The sequence below is a fragment of the Taudactylus pleione genome, unplaced genomic scaffold, assembly GCF_031769625.1.
Source record: "Taudactylus pleione unplaced genomic scaffold, aTauple2 ptg000996l, whole genome shotgun sequence".
Taxonomy (NCBI): domain Eukaryota; kingdom Metazoa; phylum Chordata; class Amphibia; order Anura; family Myobatrachidae; genus Taudactylus; species Taudactylus pleione.
Genome location: NW_028285397.1, coordinates 773,293 through 800,163, shown reverse-complemented (window position 1 = coordinate 800,163; position 26,871 = coordinate 773,293). Strand labels below are relative to the sequence as shown.

Genomic DNA, 26,871 nt, shown 5'->3' with positions numbered 1-26,871 from the left:
GACCTATAGACGGTGTAGTGTATGTGCGTGAATACACTGTGTGATCTATAGACGGTGTAGTGTATGTGGGTGAATACACTGTGTGACCTATAGACGGTGTAGTGTATGTGGGTGAATACACTGTGTGACCTATAGACGGTGTAGTGTATGTGGGTGATTACACTGTGTGACCTATAGACGGTGTAGTGTATGTGGGTGAATACACTGTGTGACCTATAGACAGTGTAGTGTATGTGGGTGAATACACTGTGTGACCTATAGACAGTGTAGTGTATGTGGGTGAATACACTGTGTGACCTATAGGCGGTGTAGTGTATGTGGGTGAATACACTGTGTGACCTATAGACGGTGTAGTGTATGTGGGTGAATACACTGTGTGACCTATAGACGGTGTAGTGTATGTGGGTGAATACACTGTGTGACCTATAGACGGTGTAGTTTATGAGGGTGAATACACTGTGTGACCTATAGACGGTGTAGTGTATGAGGGTGAATACACTGTGTGACCTATAGACGGTGTAGTGTATGTGGGTGAATACACTGTGTGACCTATAGACGGTGTAGTGTATGTGGGTGAATACACTGTGTGACCTATAGACGGTGTAGTGTATGTGGGTGAATACACTGTGTGACCTATAGATGGTGTAGGGTATGTGGGTGAATATATTGTGTGACCTATAGACGGTGTAGTGTATGTGGGTGAATACACTGTGTGATCTACAGATGGTGTAGTGTATGTGGGTGAATACACTGTGTGACCTATAGACGGTGTAGTGTATGTGGGTGAATACACTGTGTGACCTATAGATGTTGTAGTGTGTGTGGGTGAATACACTGTGTGACCTATAGACGGTGTAGTGTATGTGGGTGAATACACTGTGTGGGATATAGACGGTGTAGTGTATGTGGGTGAATACACTGTGTGACCTATAGATGGTGTAGTGTATGTGGGTGAATACACTGTGTGACCTATACACAGTGTAGTGTATGTGGGTGAATACACTGTGTGACCTATAGATGGTGTAGTGTATGTGGGTGAATACACTGTGTGACCTATAGACTGTGTAGTGGATGTTGGTGAATACACTGTGTGACCTATAGACGGTGTAGTGTATGTGGGTGATTACACTGTGTGACCTATAGACGGTGTAGTGTATGTGGGTGAATACACTGTGTGACCTATAGACGGTGTAGTGTATGTGGGTGAATACACTGTGTGACCTATAGACGGTGTAGTGTATGAGGGTGAATACACTGTGTGACCTATAGACGGTGTAGTGTATGTGGGTGAATACACTGTGTGACCTATAGACGGTGTAGTGTATGTGGGTGAATACACTGTGTGACCTATAGACGGTGTAGTGTATGTGGGTGAATACACTGTGTGACCTATAGACGGTGTAGTGTATGTGGGTGAATACACGGTGTAGTGTATGTGGGTGAATACACTGTGTGACCTATAGACGGCGTAGTGTATGTGGGTGAATACACTGCGTGACCTATAGACGGTGTAGTGTATGTGGGTGAATACACTGTGTGACCTATAGACGGTGTAGTGTATGTGGGTGAATACACTGTGTGACCTATAGACGGTGTAGTGTATGTGGGTGAATACACTGTGTGACCTATAGACGGTGTAGTGTATGTGGGTGAATACACGGTGTAGTGTATGTGGGTGAATACACTGTGTGACCTATAGACGGCGTAGTGTATGTGGGTGAATACACTGTGTGACCTATAGACGGTGTAGTGTATGTGGGTGAATACACTGTGTGACCTATAGACGGTGTAGTGTATGTGGGTAAATACACTGTGTGACCTATAGATGGTGTAGTGTATGTGGGTGAATACACTGTGTGACCTATAGACGGTGTAGTGTATGTGGGTGAATACACTGTGTGACCTATAGACGGTGTAGTGTATGTGGGTGAGTACACTGTGTGACCTATAGACGGTGTAGTGTATGTGGGTGAATACACTGTGTGACCTATAGATGGTGTAGTGTATGTGGGTGAATACACTGTGTGACCTATAGATGGTGTAGTGTATGTGGGTGAATACACTGTGTGACCTATAGACGGCGTAGTGTATGTGGGTGAATACACTGTGTGACCTATAGACGGTGTAGTGTATGTGGGTGAATACACTGTGTGACCTATAGACGGTGTAGTGTATGTGGGTGAATACACTGTGTGACCTATAGACGGTGTAGTGTATGTTGGTGAATACACTGTGTGACCTATAGATGGTGTAGTGTATGTGGGTGAATACACTGTGTGACCTATAGACGGTGTAGTGTATGTGGGTGAATACACTGTGTGACCTATAGATGGTGTAGTGTATGTGGGTGAATACACTGTGTGACCTATAGACGGTGTAGTGTATGTGGGTGATTACACTGTGTGACCTATAGATGGTGTAGTGTATGTGGGTGAATACACTGTGTGACCTATAGACGGTGTAGTGTATGTGGGTGAATACACTGTGTGACCTATAGACGGTGTAGTGTATGTGGGTGAATACACTGTGTGACCTATAGACGGTGTAGTGTATGTGGGTGAATACACTGTGTGACCTATAGACGGTGTAGTGTATGAGGGTGAATACACTGTGTGACCTATAGACGGTGTAGTGTATGAGGGTGAATACACTGTGTGACCTATAGACGGTGTAGTGTATGTGGGTGAATACACTGTGTGACCTATAGACGGTGTAGTGTATGTGGGTGAATACACTGTGTGACCTATAGACGGTGTAGTGTATGTGGGTGAATACACTGTGTGACCTATAGATGGTGTAGGGTATGTGGGTGAATATATTGTGTGACCTATAGACGGTGTAGTGTATGTGGGTGAATACACTGTGTGATCTACAGATGGTGTAGTGTATGTGGGTGAATACACTGTGTGACCTATAGACGGTGTAGTGTATGTGGGTGAATACACTGTGTGACCTATAGATGTTGTAGTGTGTGTGGGTGAATACACTGTGTGACCTATAGACAGTGTAGTGTATGTGGGTGAATACACTGTGTGGGATATAGACGGTGTAGTGTATGTGGGTGAATACACTGTGTGACCTATAGATGGTGTAGTGTATGTGGGTGAATACACTGTGTGACCTATACACAGTGTAGTGTATGTGGGTGAATACACTGTGTGACCTATAGATGGTGTAGTGTATGTGGGTGAATACACTGTGTGACCTATAGACTGTGTAGTGTATGTTGGTGAATACACTGTGTGACCTATAGACGGTGTAGTGTATGTGGGTGATTACACTGTGTGACCTATAGACGGTGTAGTGTATGTGGGTGAATACACTGTGTGACCTATAGACGGTGTAGTGTATGTGGGTGAATACACTGTGTGACCTATAGACGGTGTAGTGTATGAGGGTGAATACACTGTGTGACCTATAGACGGTGTAGTGTATGTGGGTGAATACACTGTGTGACCTATAGACGGTGTAGTGTATGTGGGTGAATACACTGTGTGACCTATAGACGGTGTAGTGTATGTGGGTGAATACACTGTGTGACCTATAGACGGTGTAGTGTATGTGGGTGAATACATGGTGTAGTGTATGTGGGTGAATACACTGTGTGACCTATAGACGGCGTAGTGTATGTGGGTGAATACACTGTGTGACCTATAGACGGTGTAGTGTATGTGGGTGAATACACTGTGTGACCTATAGACGGTGTAGTGTATGTGGGTGAATACACTGTGTGACCTATAGACGGTGTAGTGTATGTGGGTGAATACACTGTGTGACCTATAGACGGTGTAGTGTATGTGGGTGAATACACGGTGTAGTGTATGTGGGTGAATACACTGTGTGACCTATAGACGGCGTAGTGTATGTGGGTGAATACACTGTGTGACCTATAGACGGTGTAGTGTATGTGGGTGAATACACTGTGTGACCTATAGATGGTGTAGGGTATGTGGGTGAATATATTGTGTGACCTATAGACGGTGTAGTGTATGTGGGTGAATACACTGTGTGATCTACAGATGGTGTAGTGTATGTGGGTGAATACACTGTGTGACCTATAGACGGTGTAGTGTATGTGGGTGAATACACTGTGTGACCTATAGATGTTGTAGTGTGTGTGGGTGAATACACTGTGTGACCTATAGACAGTGTAGTGTATGTGGGTGAATACACTGTGTGGGATATAGACGGTGTAGTGTATGTGGGTGAATACACTGTGTGACCTATAGATGGTGTAGTGTATGTGGGTGAATACACTGTGTGACCTATACACAGTGTAGTGTATGTGGGTGAATACACTGTGTGACCTATAGATGGTGTAGTGTATGTGGGTGAATACACTGTGTGACCTATAGACTGTGTAGTGTATGTTGGTGAATACACTGTGTGACCTATAGACGGTGTAGTGTATGTGGGTGATTACACTGTGTGACCTATAGACGGTGTAGTGTATGTGGGTGAATACACTGTGTGACCTATAGACGGTGTAGTGTATGTGGGTGAATACACTGTGTGACCTATAGACGGTGTAGTGTATGAGGGTGAATACACTGTGTGACCTATAGACGGTGTAGTGTATGTGGGTGAATACACTGTGTGACCTATAGACGGTGTAGTGTATGTGGGTGAATACACTGTGTGACCTATAGACGGTGTAGTGTATGTGGGTGAATACACTGTGTGACCTATAGACGGTGTAGTGTATGTGGGTGAATACATGGTGTAGTGTATGTGGGTGAATACACTGTGTGACCTATAGACGGCGTAGTGTATGTGGGTGAATACACTGTGTGACCTATAGACGGTGTAGTGTATGTGGGTGAATACACTGTGTGACCTATAGACGGTGTAGTGTATGTGGGTGAATACACTGTGTGACCTATAGACGGTGTAGTGTATGTGGGTGAATACACGGTGTAGTGTATGTGGGTGAATACACTGTGTGACCTATAGACGGCGTAGTGTATGTGGGTGAATACACTGTGTGACCTATAGACGGTGTAGTGTATGTGGGTGAATACACTGTGTGACCTATAGACGGTGTAGTGTATGTGGGTGAATACACTGTGTGACCTATAGACGGTGTAGTGTATGTGGGTGAATACACTGTGTGACCTATAGACGGTGTAGTGTATGTGGGTGAATACACTGTGTGACCTATAGACGGTGTAGTGTATGTGGGTGAATACACTGTGTGACCTATAGACGGTGTAGTGTATGTGGGTGAATACACTGTATGACCTATAGATGGTGTAGTGTATGTGGGTGAATACACTGTGTGACCTATAGACGGTGTAGTGTATGTGGGTGAATACACTGTGTGACCTATAGATGGTGTAGTGTATGTGGGTGAATACACTGTGTGACCTATAGACGGTGTAGTGTATGTGGGTGAATACACTGTGTGACCTATAGATGGTGTAGTGTATGTGGGTGAATACACTGTGTGACCTATAGACGGTGTAGTGTATGAGGGTGAATACACTGTGTGACCTATAGACGGTGTAGTGTATGTGGGTGAATACACTGTGTGACCTATAGACGGTGTAGTGTATGTGGGTGAATACACTGTGTGACCTATAGACGGTGTAGTGTATGTGGGTGAATACACTGTGTGACCTATAGACGGTGTAGTGTATGTGGGTGAATACATGGTGTAGTGTATGTGGGTGAATACACTGTGTGACCTATAGACGGCGTAGTGTATGTGGGTGAATACACTGTGTGACCTATAGACGGTGTAGTGTATGTGGGTGAATACACTGTGTGACCTATAGACGGTGTAGTGTATGTGGGTGAATACACTGTGTGACCTATAGACGGTGTAGTGTATGTGGGTGAATACACTGTGTGACCTATAGACGGTGTAGTGTATGTGGGTGAATACACTGTGTGACCTATAGATGGTGTAGTGTATGTGGGTGAATACACTGTGTGACCTATAGACGGTGTAGTGTATGTGGGTGAATACACTGTGTGACCTATAGATGGTGTAGTGTATGTGGGTGAATACACTGTGTGACCTATAGACGGTGTAGGGTATGTGGGTGAATACACTGTGTGACCTATAGACGGTGTAGTGTATGTGGGTGAATATACTGTGTGACCTATAGACGGTGTAGTGTATGTGGGTGAATACACTGTGTGACCTATAGACGGTGTAGGGTATGTGGGTGAATACACTGTGTGACCTATAGACGGTGTAGTGTATGTGGGTGAATACACTGTGTGACCTATAGACAGGGCAGTGTATGCAGAGTTATAATGATCTATTCTAGAAGCAGGAACACAGTATATTGATCAATACAAAGACTGATCACCTATATTGGACGCACATTAGAGAAATGTTTATGGTTTCGTGCACATATTATTCTACCTTATTGGCAGTGGAAATATTAATAATTCAGTTCATAGATCGACCTACATAGAATGCTGCCCAGTCCTCCTGAGAGTTCCTCCACACCATTATGGTGGGCAATCCTGGGGGGCCACGGGGCCCAGGGTTCCCAGTCATTCCCATACGCCCCATTACACCTGGATCCCCCTGAAAGATAAACAGGTTTCAATAACCCAGATAGTATAATTACTCATTTAACATAATTATTTCTTATCTGCGGTGCTTTACAATCTAACTTTACAACAGCTATAATACTGTGGATAATTACATTACGTCACTATGTAAGGTGCAGGCGTTAATACTGAAATAAATAAAAACTTCAACCAAAAATTACTTCTATATTTGTTGTTTAACTTTTCTAATAACTGACATATGTTAACTAAACTGGATTTACAGGAGTTTCCATCAGAACATAAAACACGGATAATAGACGCTTCCGTACATATATACCAGAGGTATGCAACCTGTGGCATTACATTCGCTCTTCACTACAAGTCCCAGCATGGCTTATGGTTAGCATACAGATTTTAACATGCATACCTTATCTCCTTTAGGACCAGCAAATCCAGGACGACCACGACAGCCCTACAATGTTCAGTACATATGTTACAATACTAATAACACACATACAGTATACAGTATATGTTTGTTCCAGAAACTATTACAATACTGGTGGCATTCTCATTACTTACCACTAGGGGTCACACTGTCTCGTCACATAACTGCAGCACATTTGTGTATATAATGTAATGTATATAATGTAATGATACTGTAATGTGTAGAATCCCGTATTTATACAGTGCAAACACACAACGCAGCACCGTACAGTCAGACAATGTGCGTTCATTCACATTCCTGCCCTGGGAATCCTAACATTTTATTTCAATCTTAATTATTTACAATTATATCTTTGTTTATTATTATTATTATTATTATTATTATTATTATTATTATTATTATTATTATTATTATATTGTTATCTTGATTTTTCATGGAGCCACCAAGTGTCCACAGCGGGATCAATTACAGTGAAAATCAATTCAAATTTCAAAATATATAAAAGTACAAAGGAAAATCAAACAGTGATATATTTAGCCAACAAAGTGAGTGACAGGTACAAACACTATCACTCACTGACCCAGTGCCCGGGGAAGGGCGGGCATAAAGAATCGTCAGTGGTGACTGTGAGTCGGAGGGTACTGGTCACAGGGCTAGTGAGGAGGGCGGAGTGCCCTGCTCATGGAGGCTTACAGCCTAGTAGAGTCAGTCATGGTATAACTGGTGAGAAGGGAGGACAGAACGTGTGAGTTAGGAATGTAGGGAGAGCTGGTAGGCTTTAATGAGCAGATGTCTCCAGCACGGGAGAAATCTTGGATGTGGGATCGGCAGGATCAGTGAGGAAGCAAGGCGCGTGGAAGAGAAGAGCGCAGAGAGCGAGGAGGAGTGTGGAAGAGCGGGGAGGTGGCCCAATCAGACCGATATGATAGGAAGAGAAGATGAGCTGCAGCACTGAGGATAGATGTAAGAGGGGAGAGTCAGGAGAGAATAAGACCAGTGAGTAGGAGGAGGCAATAGTCCAAGTGGGAGATGACAAGGGCATGGTTAAGAAATATGGTAGGGGGTCGAATTCTGGAGATATGATGAAGGTGGAAGTGGCAAGATTGGGAGGTAGCATGGTTGAGGAATGGGGGTAAAGAGAGGAAGGACGGAATAGATTACACATTACCAGTAGGGCTGCTTGGAGAGAGAAGAGCATGAATATGAAATGAAGGAAGTCTGAGAGTGAACAAGATTTTCTCCATTACTGTTCCACAGTTCGCAGCGCAGGAACATCTTCAAAGGCTGCGGGTCAGTCGCCTAGAGTGCCAGGGCTGGGGTCACAGCGGTCGGAGATTGAGAGTAACCGCCAGAGCAACAGAATCATGGGCGGACGTAAAGGGCGGAGTTATAGAGGGAAGAAGCTTTGATGGGACAGGACAGAGGATCGGGGAGAGAAACCAACCAAGGGATGCGGTAAGAAGTCCGGGTGAGGGCACCAAGGTTACGCTTTGTGGGGCTGGGACAGTACAAATAATATGTTTACTGACTGTACAGGTCTACACAACAATGCAGGGGGGACCCGCAGCCTGGCACTGCCTGTGAGGGTGACTAGACTTGTAATAAGCTTCTGCCAACCCCGTCTCTTTCTTCAGGTCAGTGTTACGCCACACACAGGCAAAACTGCAGCACCCATCAGTGCCGGGGGGTATTGTCTTCCTCCGGATACCTTCTACCAAGCAGAACAGACAGGTTGGAGGGTGGGGGGTCTTGCCTTAAATCGTTATAAAAGGCCTGAGCGGCTTACTAAGGAAGGTGCCCTGCCTGAGGAGCTGGCAGCGAGGGTACTCCCAACAGGGCAGGCCTGGCTCAGTGCCCTCTAAAGAAAGAAGTGTTTCTGCCCGCCGTCATTCCCCTGTGCTTCTAACAGAAGTTTGTTTTTGTTTTTTTTGCTTAATATGACTTCTCTCCAGGCTGACGATGGCTATGATAATATTATAATACAACAGTTATACTGATATATGTAAAATTGGAAGTCATGATATAATTTCTCATGATCATTGCGTTCTTATATCTTCACTTCATGAGTAAAACCTCCTGTGCATTATAAGGACTAACACCCCCCCTGCTGTAAATCGTTAACAATATTAGGAGTCACCATAGACCCTTATGCCTTTATATATGGTGACTTCTAATATAGGTATAATTTACAGGAGTAGCTGCCCTATGCCATTAGCCAATCACCTAACAGATATTAAAGGTGGATTTTCCCTTTCCTGGCTGAGCCTGTGTCCCTACATAGCAACATGCGAGCGGGCGCTGGGAGAGTGGTGTAATAACAAATAAGATCATTATATATATATTATATATAGCACCCTTCTTCCAACAGGACTCAAACCACTTCACATTATTGCAGAGGGTGAGGCAGCCATCTTGGGGAGAAACCCGGGACACTTGGTGAAAGCCTACATAGAACCCAGGAGCACAGTGCTCTGAGGCGGCAATGCTAATCACTGTGCCACCAAACTCTCCCAGTAATGCTAGACCTAATCCACAGAATAAATCTCCTATCACAACATGCTCATTGGCCACTGTCCTCCGTTATCCCCACAGCAATAAAAAAACAATGTAATTATATTTGTCTTGTGCCTCCGAACAGCGCTGCCGTAATGATGATAATCATCCACAAGTGTATCAGGCGTTTACGAAGAAAATATATCCTTTGGCGAATACTGCGAGAGACGCTGCGTTACTCACAGGAGGACCGTGAGGTCCCGGATACCCCTGGACAGGCGTCTTCTTTAGTTTTCCACTTGTAGGATAATTATCGACCTGAAGACCCCCAGCCTCCCCGGATCCCCCCAGTGGGTCGCCGTCTCTAGAGGTGATAGCCGGCATGGTGGTGGCCTCCTTTCTCCTCGCTGGCGGTGCAGTAGAACTGGACAGTTGGCCGGTGGACGCATTTCTCGCAGGTGTCGGCAGTGGGCTCAGCTTGGGGTATGTGAGATTTTTGGTGAGGTCTAGGATGTCACCGGTGAATTTGTCAGTGGGCAGAAGATGCTCCGTCAGAACAGAAGTCTTCTCCTTTTTGTCCGCGGTGATGTTCTCCTCCACCGGGTCGGCTTTCTTCAGCTGTTCGTCTTTCCTCGTGGCCTTCCCAGTGGCTCCAGGGAGGAAAACCGAGCTCTGGCCTGAGGCGGGAATGAAGCCTTCTTCTTTTAGAGCCGATAAGTCCAACTCGCTCAGGTATTTGTGGGAAACGGGGTCCACCATCTGCTCAGTAACCAGTCCGTGTACCCCCAGCTCCATCTGCGATGTGTTTGACGGGAGGCCCTACAGAAAAAGATGCCACGTAACATATATTATTATACAGCATTGCGTAATTCTGCATGAAACTGTACATGGAATAAAGTACATTTCATATCATCAACTTGGTGTAAGTTAGGAAACTCCAACACAAGCGATGCACCACCAATAAGGCCCAACTGTCTCCAGCGGAATATGACATGTGTAACCTCAGGAACACTGACATTACTATAACCTCACAGTGCCCAGAATACCATGTCCTGATCTACAGACACACCAGGCACCACTGAGCTCAGAGCGGGCGTCTCAGCCCTTGCACAGTAGGACGCACGGCTGTACACCAGGAAAGGACTTGTTGCGATACTAGCAAGCGTGCAACCAGCAAAAGACGCACACACGGGCCCCTGCGTCTCACAATCAGGCCCTAAATGTGCCACGCCCATGGCTGGTGTAAGAGGCCTTTTGAAAGTATAAGACTCATAATTGCCGGAACATCCTGACAGCCGCCTGCTAACTAAGAAATTCTGCCTGTAATGCGTCCTCTCTACTCTTTCTATTACATTTAAATATCTTGCCCCAAAACACAAAACCTCCTTTTTCGCATATGGGCGCAATACAAGTTCGCACAAGTTTGCACAGCCCATCCCATCAGAAGATATGAACTTCTGCGCCATGAAATGCTGCCATCATGACATAAATTTTAAAATATAAATAAAAAACAATCTATCAGTTCAGGTGACACAATACGATGGGAGTTGTAGTACATACAGGTGCATGTGGCATAATTAGATTAACCAGTCGATCAGCAACGTGTCCTTGCACCGCTGCACGCTATTCAGTGTTACAGGTTCCCTCCTTCACCCTCTAATTGCCCAGATCGTGGGCTGAAACACAGATATCACCAGGCAGCTGGTCTCAGGATCGTTGTCACCCACAGTCCAGGCCCCTGTGATCCTGGGCGACTCTCCCTGTGCTCTGTGCAACATCTCTGCCCTAGGCGGAAACAGCCGGCATACCTGGTACTCATCACAGGAAGCCGCCTGTGTAACCTAATCACTACCATCCCTCACACTGGGCTCACATCACATCTGGAAAGTTTGTATAAGTGTGTACACCAGCGCTGGGCAACGTGTGACATTACAGCTGCTGAAGCACAAGTGACAGCATATATATAAGTCACAGCATATTACAACTCACCAGACATCGAAAACTCACCATCATAGAAAACTCACCAGCATAGAAAACTCACCAGCATAGAAAACTCACCAGCATAGAAAATTCACCATCCCTGAAAACTCACCAGCATAGAAAACTCACCAGACATAGAAAACTCACCAGCATAGAAAACTCACCAGACATAGAAAACTCACCAGACATAGAAAACTCACCAGACATAGAAAACTCAGCAGACATAGAAAACTCACCAGCATAGAAAACTCACCAGCAAAGAAAACTCACCAGACATCGAAAACTCACCAGCATCGAAAACTCACCAGACATAGAAAACTCACCAGACATCGAAAACTCACCAGACATAGAAAACTCACCAGCATCGAAAACTCACCAGACATAGAAATCTCACCAGACATAGAAAACTCACCATCATAGAAAACTCACCATCATAGAAAACTCACCATCCCTGAAAACTCCCCAGCATAGAAAACTCACCAGACATAGAAAACTCACCAGCATAGAAAACGCACCAGACATAGAAAACTCACCAGACATAGAAAACTCACCAGACATCGAAAACTCACCAGCATCGAAAACTCCCCAGACATAGAAAACTCACCATCACAGAAAACTCACCAGCATAGAAAACGCACCAGACATAGAAAACTCACCAGCACAGAAATCACCAGCATAGAAATCTCACCATCATAGAAAACTCACCAGCATAGAAAACTCACCAGACATAGAAAACTCACCAGACATAGAAAACTCACCATCATAGAAAACTCACCAGCATAGAAAACTCACCAGCACAGAAATCACCAGCATAGAAATCTCACCAGTATAGAAGACTCACCATCATAGAAATCTCACCAGCACAGAAAATTCACCAGTATAGCCAATTCACCAGTATAGAAAACACACCAGCTTGGAAATACCTGGTACTCATCACAGGAAGCCGCCTGTGTAACCTAATCACTACCATCCCTCACACTGGGCTCACATCACATCTGGAAAGTTTGTATAAGTGTGTACACCAGCGCTGGGCAACGTGTGACATTACAGCTGCTGAAGCACAAGTGACAGCATATATATAAGTCACAGCATATTACAACTCACCAGACATCGAAAACTCACCATCATAGAAAACTCACCAGCATAGAAAACTCACCAGCATAGAAAACTCACCAGCATAGAAAATTCACCATCCCTGAAAACTCACCAGCATAGAAAACTCACCAGACATAGAAAACTCACCAGCATAGAAAACTCACCAGACATAGAAAACTCACCAGACATAGAAAACTCACCAGACATAGAAAACTCAGCAGACATAGAAAACTCACCAGCATAGAAAACTCACCAGCAAAGAAAACTCACCAGACATCGAAAACTCACCAGCATCGAAAACTCACCAGACATAGAAAACTCACCAGACATCGAAAACTCACCAGACATAGAAAACTCACCAGCATCGAAAACTCACCAGACATAGAAATCTCACCAGACATAGAAAACTCACCATCATAGAAAACTCACCATCATAGAAAACTCACCATCCCTGAAAACTCACCAGCATAGAAAACTCACCAGACATAGAAAACTCACCAGCATAGAAAACGCACCAGACATAGAAAACTCACCAGCATAGAAAACGCACCAGACATAGAAAACTCACCAGACATAGAAAACTCACCAGACATCGAAAACTCACCAGCATCGAAAACTCCCCAGACATAGAAAACTCACCATCACAGAAAACTCACCAGCATAGAAAACGCACCAGACATAGAAAACTCACCAGCACAGAAATCACCAGCATAGAAATCTCACCATCATAGAAAACTCACCAGCATAGAAAACTCACCAGACATAGAAAACTCACCATCATAGAAAACTCACCAGCATAGAAAACTCACCAGCACAGAAATCACCAGCATAGAAATCTCACCAGTATAGAAGACTCACCATCATAGAAATCTCACCAGCACAGAAAATTCACCAGTATAGCCAATTCACCAGTATAGAAAACACACCAGCTTGGAAAACTCACTACCATAGACATCACCAGCATAAAAAACTCACCAGTATAGAAGACGAAACCATCATAGAAATCTCACCAGCATAGAAAACTCACCAGTATAGAAGACTCACCATCATAGAAATCTCACCAGCATAGAAAACTCACCAGTATAGAAGACGCACCGTCATAGAAATTTATTTATTTATTTATTAACAGTTTTTTATATAGCGCAGCATATTCCGTTGCACTTTACAATTGGAACATTAACAGAACAAAACTGGGTAATAACAAACAGATATATAGGTAGGAAGGCCCTGCTCGCAAGCTTACAATCTATAGAAATCTCACCATGCATAGAAATCTCACCATACATAGAAATCTCACCAGCACTGAAAACTCACCAGTATAGAAGACTCACCATCATAGAACTCTCACCATCATAGAAATATCACCAGCATAGAAAACTCACCAGTATAGAAGACGCACCATCATAGAAATCTCACCAGTATAGAAAACTCACCAGTATAGAAGACTCATCATCATAGAAATCTCACCATGCATAGAAATCTCACCAGTATAGAAATCTCACCATCATAGAAATCTCACGATGCATAGAAATCTCACCAGTATAGAAGACTCACCATCATAGAAATCTCACCATACATAGAAATCTCACCAGTATAGAATTCTCACCAATATAGGAGACTCACCATCATATAAATCTCACCATACATAGAAATCTCACCAGCATAGAAGACTCACCATCATAGAAATCTCACCATACATAGAAATCTCACCAGTATAGAAGACTCACCATCATAGAAATCTCACCATACATAGAAATCTCACCATACATCGAAATCTCACCAGTATAGAAGACTCAACATCATAGAAATCTCACCATACATAGAAAACTCACCAGCATAGAAAACTCACCAGTATAGATGACGCACCATCATAGAAATATCACCAGCATAGAAAACTCACCAGTATAGAAGACTCACCATCATAGAAATCTCACCATACATAGAAAACTCACCAGTATAGAAAACTCACCAGTATAGAAATCTCACCATGCATAGAAATCTCACCAGTATAGAAAACTCACCAGCATAGAAATCTCACCATGCATAGAAATCTCACCAGTATAGAAGACTCACCAGTATAGAAGACTCACCATCATAGAAATATCACCAGCATAGAAAACTCACCAGTATAGAAGACTCACCATCATAGAAATATCACCATACATAGAAAACTCACCAGTATAGAAAACTCACCAGTATAGAAATCTCACCATGCATAGAAATCTCACCAGTATAGAAAACTCACCAGTATAGAAATCTCACCATGCATAGAAATCTCACCAGTATAGAAAACTCACCAGTATAGAAATCTCACCAGTATAGAAGACTCACCAGCATAGACATCACCAGCATAGAAAACTCACCAGTATAGAAGACTCACCATCATAGAAATCTCACCAGCATAGAAAACTCACCAGCATTGAAATCTCACCATACATAGAAAACTCACCGTACATAGACATCACCATCATAGAAAACTCACCAGTATAGAAGACGCACCATCATAGAAATCTCACCATACATAGAAAACTCACCAGTATAGAAGACGCACCATCATAGAAATCTCACCAGACATAGAAAACTCACCAGTATAGAAAACTCACCATACATAGAAAACTCACCATACATAGACATCACCAGCATAGAAAACTCACCAGTATAGAAGACTCACCATCATAGAAAACTCACCATCATAGAAAACTCACCAGCATAGAAAACTCACCAGACATAGAAAACTCACCATCATAGAAAACTCACCAGCATAGAAAACTCACCAGCACAGAAATCACCAGCATAGAAATCTCACCAGTATAGAAGACTCACCATCATAGAAATCTCACCAGCACAAAAAATTCACCAGTATAGCCAATTCACCAGTATAGAAAACACACCAGCTTGGAAAACTCACTACCATAGACATCACCAGCATAAAAAACTCACCAGTATAGAAGACGAAACCATCATAGAAATCTCACCAGCATAGAAAACTCACCAGTATAGAAGACTCACCATCATAGAAATCTCACCAGCATAGAAAACTCACCAGTATAGATGACGCACCATCATAGAAATCTCACCAGCATAGAAAACTCACCAGTATAGATGACGCACCATCATAGAAATCTCACCAGCATAGAAAACTCACCAGTATAGAAGACTCACCATCATAGAAATCTCACCAGCATAGAAAACTCACCAGTATAGAAGACGCACCATCATAGAAATTTATTTATTTATTTATTAACAGTTTTTTATATAGCGCAGCATATTCCGTTGCACTTTACAACTGGAACATTAACAGAACAAAACTGGGTAATAACAAACAAATATATAGGTAGGAAGGCCCTGCTCGCAAGCTTACAATCTATAGAAATCTCACCATGCATAGAAATCTCACCATACATACAAATCTCACCAGCATAGAAAACTCACCAGTATAGAAGACTCACCAGCATAGAACTCTCACCAGTATAGAAAACTCACCAGCATAGAAATCTCACCATACATAGAAATCTCACCAGCATAGAAAACTCACCAGTGTAGAAGACTCACCATCATAGAACTCTCACCATCATAGAAATATCACCAGCATAGAAAACTCACCAGTATAGAAGACGCACCATCATAGAAATCTCACCAGTATAGAAAACTCACCAGTATAGAAGACTCATCATCATAGAAATCTCACCATGCATAGAAATCTCACCAGTATAGAAATCTCACCATCATAGAGATCTCACGATGCATAGAAATCTCACCAGTATAGAAGACTCACCATCATAGAAATCTCACCATACATAGAAATCTCACCAGCATAGAAGACTCACCATCATAGAAATCTCACCATACATAGAAATCTCACCAGTATAGAATTCTCACCAATATAGGAGACTCACCATCATATAAATCTCACCATACATAGAAATCTCACCAGCATAGAAGACTCACCATCATAGAAATCTCACCATAGATAGAAATCTCACCAGTATAGAAGACTCATCATCATAGAAATCTCACCATACATAGAAATCTCACCAGTATAGAAGACTCACCATCATAGAAATCTCACCATACATAGAAATCTCACCAGCATAGAAGACTCACCATCATAGAAATCTCACCATACATAGAAATCTCACCAGTATAGAAATCTCACCAGTATAGAAGACTCACCATCATAGAAATCTCACCATACATAGAAAACTCACCAGTATAGAAGACTCACCATCATAGAAATATCACCAGCATAGAAAACTCACCAGTATAGAAAACTCACCAGTATAGAAATCTCACCATGCATAGAAATCTCACCAGTATAGAAAACTCACCAGCATAGAAATCTCACCATGCATAGAAATCTCACCAGTATAGAAAACTCACCAGTATAGAAATCTCACCAGTATAGAAGACTCACCAGCATAGACATCACCAGCATAGAAAACTCACCAGTATAGAAGACACACCATCATAGAAATCTCACCAGCATAGAAAACTCACCAGCATAGAAATCTCACCATACATAGAAAACTCACCATACATAGACATCACCATCATAGAAAACTCACCAGTATAGAAGACGCACCATCATAGAAATCTCACCATACATAGAAAACTCACCAGTATAGAAGACTCACCATCATAGAAATCACACCAGCATAGAAAACTCACCAGTATAGAAAACTCACCATACATAGAAGACTCACCATACATAGACATCACCAGCATAGAAAACTCACCAGTATAGAAGACTCACTATCATAGAAAACTCAGCAGTATAGAAGACGCACCATCATAGAAATCTAACCATACATAGAAAACTCACCAGTATAGAAGACTCACCATCATAGAAATCTCACCAGTACAGAAAACTCACCAGTATAGAAATCTCACCAGTCAACAAAAATTCACCAAACATAGAAAACTATGGAAATCTCAGCAGCATAAAAATCTCACCAGCATGTCACTCAATGTGAGTATATATCACTAAATTACACATGAGGGGGGGCTACGGTATTGTGGAGCAAACAAGCGGAGTTGTCTTAAATGTCATCTGAGTGACCACGAAATTCTGATTCCAAAATTTCAGTTGATCATAATCCTCCCCCCACCCCCTACAGTTAAGCACCAAAAATATGTGTCATGATTTCTGCACATATACATATAGGTTATCATGATAGTTATAGAACACAACCCAACATAGGAAGAGCAATTATACAGCATGCGCCCAGGCCTTTATCGGACAGACCATTATCGACCAGGCCATTATCAGCCAGGCCATTATCAGACAGGCCATTATCGGACAGACCATTATCGTCCAGGCCATTATCGGACAGGCCATTATCAGACAGGCCATTATCGGACAGGCCATTATCAGACAGGCCATTATCGGACAGGCCATTATCAGACAGACCATTATCGGCCAGGTCATTATCGGACAGACCATTATCGGCCAGGCCATTATCGGACAGACCATTATCGGACAGGCCATTATCAGACAGAAATATAAAGAGCATCCTCTGGGCAACAATCCGGGGATCCTGAATATCTCCAGATCACAGGCAGACTAGCTGCGCCTCTCCAGCTATTGTGAGACCATATCCTCATACACCTTCCCAGACCATTACTGCTGGAACTTGTAGTTCCACAATGGCTGGGAAGTCAAAACCTGCATCAATTCAATATAAAGTTGTTGTTTTTTTGTTCTAGCAACGCTTTACCTGGCAATAACGGATTATTAGCTAACAAAGGCAAGCCTCTTACCTCGTCTGAGGAAAACAGGTCCAAGCTATTTAGGACCAGGAGGAGGTTGATGAAACCATGGACAGGAGCTCCGACCATTGCCCTGAGAAGGCTGGACAGCATCCGGGGAACATAGAGGCTCTAGGAGTCCTTGCTGGTTTAGCTTTTATCATTTGTTTCCTAGAATCCTGAACACATCCCAAAAAGCAGGTGTGGCCGGGCTCACTAAGCAAACTACTGTTTATTGCCCTCCTGCCCCTCACAGATACCCTATAAAGAAGAGAGCATTTGAAGTTGTGTATCCCCCCTGCTGGGCGTAAGGACAGTGAAACCTCTTAGCTTGCCGGCAGGTGCAGCTGATGTCACACAAAAATAAAATAATAAAAATATAAAACTTTTTTTTGTACAGCAGAGATGACACAGGGGTGCGAATCTGGGAGCCATGGAAGAGAGCGAGTTACAGAGATCAGACCTTTCCCAGCCTCCGGCTATTCTCATCTACCCATTCTGACATTTTACTATCTTTCATCACAACAAAACTTCAAAGAGACCCCTAACCAGGTTCACGAATTTATAGCAACCCCCCCTCCCCACCCCCCCCCCTCCTCCTCCTTTCCTGTCAGAAGAAGAAAATGAAATAGACCTGATCATGGCCTGTGGTTGTTGCAGAAGATTTATAGCAATCATCTCCTCATAGTCGTTGGGTTAGAGTGTCAGCTTTGCGGTCCAAAATTCCCACACTCTGCATTCCACAATTTATTTATTTTTTAAATACGTTCACATAATAATCTACTGGAGTCTCGTTCATCTCTAATTATTATTATTCTCCTTTATATGGCGCCACAAGGGGTCCGCAGCACCAAGCAAGGTACATATGGGGAGGTGTATCAAACCTTGGAGAGAGGTAAAGTAACCAATCAATCAACTTCTGTCATTTTCCAAACACAGGGGTCTATGTACTAAGCCTTGCAGAGAGATAAAGAACCAACCAATCAGCTCCTAACTTACTTTACAGGCTGTGGGGTCTATGTATTAAGCCTTGCGGAGAGATAAAGTACCAACCAATCAGCTCCTAACTCACTTTACAGGCTGTGGGGTCTATGTACTAAGCCTTGCGGATGAGACAAAGTACCAACCAATCAGCTCCTAACTCACTTTATAGGCTGTGGGGTCTATGTACTAAGCCTTGTGGAGAGATAAAGTACCAACCAAACAACTCCTGTCATTTTTCAAACACAGCCTGTAACATGACAGTCAGATGATGATTGGTTGGTAGTTTATCTCTCTCTAAGGTTTAATACATTTTCCTTATAAAGTCGATCGAGATAAAGTACCAACCAATCCTAAAATGTCACTGTACAGGCTGTGTTTCAAAAATGAAAGTTAGGAGCTGACTGGTTGGTACTTTATCTCCATCCACTTTATCTCTCTTCAAGGCTTAGTACAAGGCTTAGACCCAACAGTCTGTAAAGTGACAGGAACTGATTGGTTGGTACTTTATCTCTCTCAAAAGGCTTAGTACATCTCCCCCAAAGCACCAACCAATCGCCCGCTGTCACTTTACAGGTTGTGTTGGAAACATGACAGTTAGGAGCTGATTGGTTGGTACTTTGGGAGTGATTCAGAGATATAACCAACGCGACATTGTATAATATGCTAAGGCAGAAGGAAATGGCTTGTATAAATAGACGCTGCCTGCCGGCTCCTGTGATCCGCAGTCCGAAGCTGCAGCGTCTCATTACTCTTGTAGCCGTCGGGTCAGTGAGGATGGCCGGTGTTTTCATGCAGTGTGGTTGCGGACAAGGACGCAGCCAGTGGCTTTAGCACCCCCCCTCGTTTTCTTGGATACTGCCCCGCTCCACCCCTAAATGGCCGCAGGATGTCAATCAGGGCGCAGAGGAGATACTGCGCAGACTCTGCAGTCGGCTTTTGTAATATGATGTCACACGATTTTGAAAGCCGATCTGTAAGTGGGCGGAACTTTGCCAAAAGTGATCAGTTTGGGGCGGTTGGGGTGGGGCTTGTTTGTCCCGATTTTTCATGTATAGCTCTCAGTAAGTATGAATGATATATTATTATTTTTATGTAATAATTATCAGTCTGTCTCTTCTTTTTCCTTTATGAAACGCATCATATGTACAGACTAGGGTTACTGTTTTGATTATCCTACCAGTATGTTTTTGGATTGTGGGAGGAAACCCGTACAAACACAGGGAGAACATACAAACTCCGCAGTTTGGGCCTTGATCAAGACCTCGGTGCTGTGAGGCAGCAATGCTAACCATTACGCCAACCATGCTGCCTGTTAAAAGAGCACATGACAAGAAAACTGCTGTTTTTTTGTGTTATTTGTAAATAGGGATCAGATTCTACTTAACATTTATCTAGCACCTTCTAGAAGATAATAGCTAGAATCTGATTGGTTGCTATGGGCAACATCTCCACTTCTAAAAATTCTCACTTTAGTAAATATACCCCTAGGGAGCAAAAATGGGAGGGAGGAGGGTATGGCAACAAGGACTCTGGGCACTATCAGATTGGAACATAAGCTATGGACAAGAAAAGGTCCCACAAAGTAACGTTCTAGACATAGATCAAGTGATACAAGAAGAACTGGGAGGTACTGAGTTATAATAATAGGAATATACCAAGTACTACAGGTGACTAATATTGTTTAACAGAACCTTTAAATGGCAATTTATCCAGTCGCAATGTATCCAGCCACAATGTATCCAGTCCCAATGTATCCAGTCCTAATGTATCCAGTCTTAATGTAACCAGTCCCAGTGTATCCAGTCCTAATGTATCCAGTCTTAATGTATCCAGTCAAAATGTATCCAGTCTTAATGTATCCATTCCAGTCCTAATGTATCCAGTCCCAATGTATCCATTCCAGTCCTAATGTATCCAGTCTCAATGTATCCAGTCCCAATGTATCCAGTCTTAATGTATCCATTCCAGTCACATTGTATCCAGTCCCAATGTATCCAGTCCCAATGTAACCAGTCCCAGTGTATCCAGTCCTAATGTATCCAGTCTTAATGTATCCAGTCACAATGTAACCAGTCACAATGTATCCAGTCTTAATGTATCCAGTCCCAAAGTATCCAGTCTTAATGTATCCAGTCCCAATGTAACCAGTCCCAATGTATCCAGTCCTAATGTATCCAGTCTTAATGTATCCAGTCACAATGTAACCAGTCACAATGTATCCAGTCTTAATGTATCCAGTCCCAATGTAACCAGTCCCAATGTATCCAGTCTTAATGTATCCAGCCACAATGTATCCAGTCGCAATGTATCCAGTCTTAATGTATCCAGCCACAATGTAACCAGTCCCAATGTATCCAGTCTTAATGTATCCAGCCACAATGTATCCAGCCCCAATGTATCCAGCCCCAATGTATCCAGTCTTAATGTACATACAGACACCATACAGACACCATGAACATAATAAAGAGATGAAGCAGCCATTTTGGGTCATCAGTTCCAAGGATTAATCATCCTACCGACATAGGCACCAAGGCCCTGATTCAGAGCCAAAAAGCGAGCGCTCGCTCTGAATCAGGGCCAGCGCTTTTTTTTAAAAAGCCGGCCTCCTGGCCGCTCGCTAAGCTGTGGGTGACCACCCACAGCTCTAGCAAGCGGCCAAGTGATGGTCGGGACCATCGCGCTTGCGACGAGACCCTTGTGGTAGGGTCTCGTCTGCCGCAAGCCTCAGTGAGCTTCCTGCTCAAATAGAGCTGGAAGCTCACTACTGAGGCCACCCTCAAATGGCAGGCGTTCCAATGGGACACCCCCCCCTCCCCACCTACCAAACGGGTGAGCTGTCGATCAACATCAACAGCCACCCTGTTTGGATGCGAGCGCCGGAGCGAGTAAAGTTCTCACTCGCTCCAGGGCTCGCGCATGCGCACGCCGGAGCCGGCTCCGGCATGCACATGCGCAGTGCCCCACCATCACCCCGCTTGCGAGTGCATAACGCTAGCGAGCAGGGCTGAATCAGGCCCCAAGTGAGGCAGCTATTAGGCACACTACATAGGTTACACTGGTCAGAATAGGCACTACATAGGTTACACTGGTCAGAATAGGCACTACATAGGTTACACTGGTCAGAATAGGCACTACATAGGTGACACTGGTCAGAATAGGCACTACATACGTTACACTGGTCAGAATAGGCACTACATAGGTTACACTGGTCAGAATAGGCACTACATAGGTTACACTGGTCAGAATAGGCACTACATAGGTTACACAGGTCAGAATAGGCACTACATAGGTTACACTGGTCAGAATAGGCACTACATAGGTTACACTGGACAGAATAGGCACTACATAGGTGATACTGGTCAGAATAGGCAATACATAGGTTACACTGGTCAGAATAGGCACTACATAGGCTACATAGGTGACACTGGTCAGAATAGGCACTGCATAGGTTACACTGGTCAGAATAGGCACTGCATAGGTTACACTGGTCAGAATAGGCACTACATAGGTTACACTGGTCAGAATAGGCACTACATAGGTTACACTGGACAGAATAGGCACTACATAGGTTACACTGGTCAGAATAGGCACTGCATAGGTTACACTGGTCAGAATAGGCACTGCATAGGTTACACTGGTCAGAATAGGCACTGCATAGGTTACACTGGTCAGAATAGGCACTACATAGGTTACACTGGACAGAATAGGCACTACATAGGTGACACTGGTCAGAATAGGCACTACATAGGTTACACTGGACAGAATAGGCACTACATAGGTGACACTGGTCAGAATAGGCACTACATAGGTGACACTGGTCAGAATAGGCACTACATAGGTGATACTGGTCAGAATAGGCACTACATAGCTTACACTGGTCAGAATAGGCACTACATAGGTTACACTGGTCAGAATAGGCACTACATAGGTTACACTGGTCAGAATAGCACTACATAGGTTACACTGGTCAGAATAGGCACTACATAGGTTACACTGGTCAGAATAGGCACTACATAGGTGACACTGGTCAGAATAGGCACTACATACGTTACACTGGTCAGAATAGGCACTACATAGGTTACACTGGTCAGAATAGGCACTACATAGGTGACACTGGTCAGAATAAGCACTACATAGGTTACACTGGTCAGAATAGGCACTACATAGCTGACACTGGTCAGAATAGGCACTACATAAGTGACACTGGTCAGAATAGGCACTACATAGGTGACACTGGTCAGAATAGGCACTACATAGGTTACACTGGTCAGAATAGCACTACATAGGTTACACTGGTCAGAATAGGCACTACATAGGTTACACTGGTCAGAATAGGCACTACATAGGTGATACTGGTCAGAATAGGCACTACATAGGTGACACTGGTCAGAATAGGCACTACATAGGTTACACTGGTCAGAATAACACTACATAGGTGACACTGGTCAGAATAGGCACAACATAGGTGACACTGGTCAGAATAGGCACTACATAGGTGACACTGGTCAGAATAGGCACTACATAGGTTACACTGGTCAGAATAGCACTACATAGGTTACACTGTTCAGAATAGCACTACATAGGTTACACTGGTCAGAATAGGCACTACATAGGTGATACTGGTCAGAATAGGCACTACATAGGTGACACTGGTCAGAATAGGCACTACATAGGTGACACTGGCCAGAATAACACTACATAGGTGACACTGGTCAGAATAGGCACTACATAGGTGACACTGGTCAGAATAGGCACTACATAGGTTACACTGGTCAGAATACCACTACATAGGTGACACTGGTCAGAATAGGCACTACATAGGTGACACTGGTCAGAATAGCACTACATAGGTGACACTGGTCAGAATAGGTACTACATAGGTTACACTGGTCAGAATACCACTACATAGGTGACACTGGTCAGAATAGGCACTACATAGGTTACACTGGTCAGAATAGGCACTACATAGGTTACACTGGTCAGAATAGGTACTACATAGGATACACTGGTCAGAATAGGCACTACATAGGTTACACTGGTCAGAATAGGCACTACATAGGTTACACCGGTCAGAATAGCACTACATAGGTGACACCGGTCAGAATAGGCACTACATAGGTGACACTGGTCAGAATAGGCACTACATAGGTGACACTGGTCAGAATAGGTACTACATAGGTTACACTGGTCACAATATGTACTACATAGGTTACACTGGTCAGAATAGGTACTACATAGGTGACACTGGTCAGAATAGCACTACATAGGTGACACTGGTCAGAATAGCACTACATAGGTGACACTGGTCAGAATAGGCACTACATAGGTGATACTGGTCAGAATAGATACTACATAGGTTACACTGGTCCGAATAGGCACTACATAGGTTACACTGGTCCGAATAGGCACTACATAGGTGACACTGGTCAGAAAAGCACTACATAGGTGACACTGGTCAGAATAGCACTACATAGGTGACACTGGTCAGAATAGGCACTACATAGGTGACACTGGTCAGAATAGGTACTACGTAGGTGACACTGGTCAGAATAGGCACTACATAGGTGACACTGGTCAGAATAGGCACTACATAGGTGACATTGGTCAGAATAGCACTACATAGGTGACACCGGTCAGAATAGCACTACATAGGTGACACCGGTCAGAATAGGCACTACATAGGTGACACCGGTCAGAATAGGCACTACATAGGTGACACTGGTCAGAATAGCACTACATAGGTGACACTGGTCAGAATAGGCACTACATAGGTTACACTGGTCAGAATAGGCACTACATAGGTGACACTGGTCAGAATAGGCACTACATAGGTGACGCTGGTCAGAATAGGCACTACATAGATGACGCTGGTCAGAATAGGCACTACATAGATTACACTGGTCAGAATAGGCACTACATAGGTACACTGGTCAGAATAGGCACTACATAGATTACACTGGTCAGAATAGCACTACATAGGTACACTGGTCAGAATAGGCACTACATAGGTTACACTGGTCAGAATAGGCACTACATAGGTTACACTGGTCAGAATAGGCACTACATAGGTGACACTGGTCAGAATAGGCACTACATAGATTACACTGGTCAGAATAGGTACTACATAGGTGACACCGGTCAGAATAGCACTACATAGGTGACACCGGTCAGAATAGGCACTACATAGGTGACAACGGTCAGAATAGGCACTACATAGGTGACACCGGTCAGAATAGGCACTACATAGGTGACACTGGTCAGAATAGGCACTACATAGGTGACACTGGTCAGAATAGGCACTACATAGATTACACTGGTCAGAATAGGTACTACATAGGTTACACTGGTCAGAATAGCACTACATAGGTGACACTGGTCAGAATAGCACTACATAGGTGACACTGGTCAGAATAGCACTACATAGGTGACACTGGTCAGAATAGGCACTACATAGGTGACACTGGTCAGAATAGGTACTACATAGGTGACACTGGTCAGAATAGGCACTACAGAGGTGACACTGGTCAGAATAGCACTACATAGGTGACACTGGTCAGAATAGCACTACATAGGTGACACCGGTCAGAATAGGCACTACATAGGTGACACCGGTCAGAATAGGCACTACATAGGTGACACCGGTCAGAATAGGCACTACATAGGTTACACCGGTCAGAATAGGCACTACATAGGTGACACCGGTCAGAATAGGCACTACATAGGTGACACTGGTCAGAATAGGCACTACATAGGTGACACTGGTCAGAATAGGCACTACATAGGTGACACTGGTCAGAATAGGCACTACATAGGTGACACTGGTCAGAATAGGCACTACATAGGTGACACTGGTCAGAATAGGCACTACATAGGTGACACTGGTCAGAATAGGCACTACATAGGTGACACTGGTCAGAATAGGCACTACATAGGTGACACTTGTCAGAATAGGCACTACATAGGTGATACTGGTCAGAATAGGCACTACATAGGTTACACTGGTCAGAATAGGCACTACATAGGTTACACTGGTCAGAATAGGCACTACATAGGTGACACTGGTCAGAATAGGCACTACATAGGTGACACTGGTCAGAATAGGCACTACATAGGTTACACTGGTCAGAATAGGCACTACATAGGTGACACTGGTCAGAATAGGCACTACATAGGTGACACTGGTCAGAATAGGCACTACATAGGTGACGCTGGTCAGAATAGGCACTACATAGGTGACGCAGGTCAGAATAGGCACTACATAGGTGACACTGGTCAGAATAGGCACTACATAGGTGACACTGGTCAGAATAGGCACTACATAGGTGACACTGGTCAGAATAGCACTACATAGGTTACACTGGTCAGAATAGGCACTACATAGGTTACACTGGTCAGAATAGGCACTACATAGGTGATACTGGTCAGAATAGGCACTACATAGGTGACACTGGTCAGAATAGGCACTACATAGGTTACACTGGTCAGAATAACACTACATAGGTGACACTGGTCAGAATAGGCACAACATAGGTGACACTGGTCAGAATAGGCACTACATAGGTTACACTGTTCAGAATAGGCACTACATAGGTTACACTGGTCAGAATAGCACTACA

The 26,871-nt window shown here is 43.7% G+C and overlaps 1 protein-coding gene across 1 annotated transcript in view; it reads right to left on the bottom strand.

The window, feature by feature from the left end:
• Positions 1–6,424: 6,424 nt before the first annotated feature.
• Positions 6,425–26,871, bottom strand: part of LOC148454388 (uncharacterized) — a gene marked incomplete at its 3' end in the record, with an annotated part of 187,325 nt that continues 166,878 nt past the window's right edge. The window contains exons 7-9 of the mRNA XM_088460942.1: positions 9,692–10,267; positions 6,938–6,982; positions 6,425–6,544 (exon numbers count right to left, since the gene is read on the bottom strand). Of these exons, the coding sequence (XP_088317068.1) occupies positions 6,425–6,544; positions 6,938–6,982; positions 9,692–10,267 (741 nt within the window). The remainder of the gene's footprint in view (positions 6,545–6,937; positions 6,983–9,691; positions 10,268–26,871) is intronic.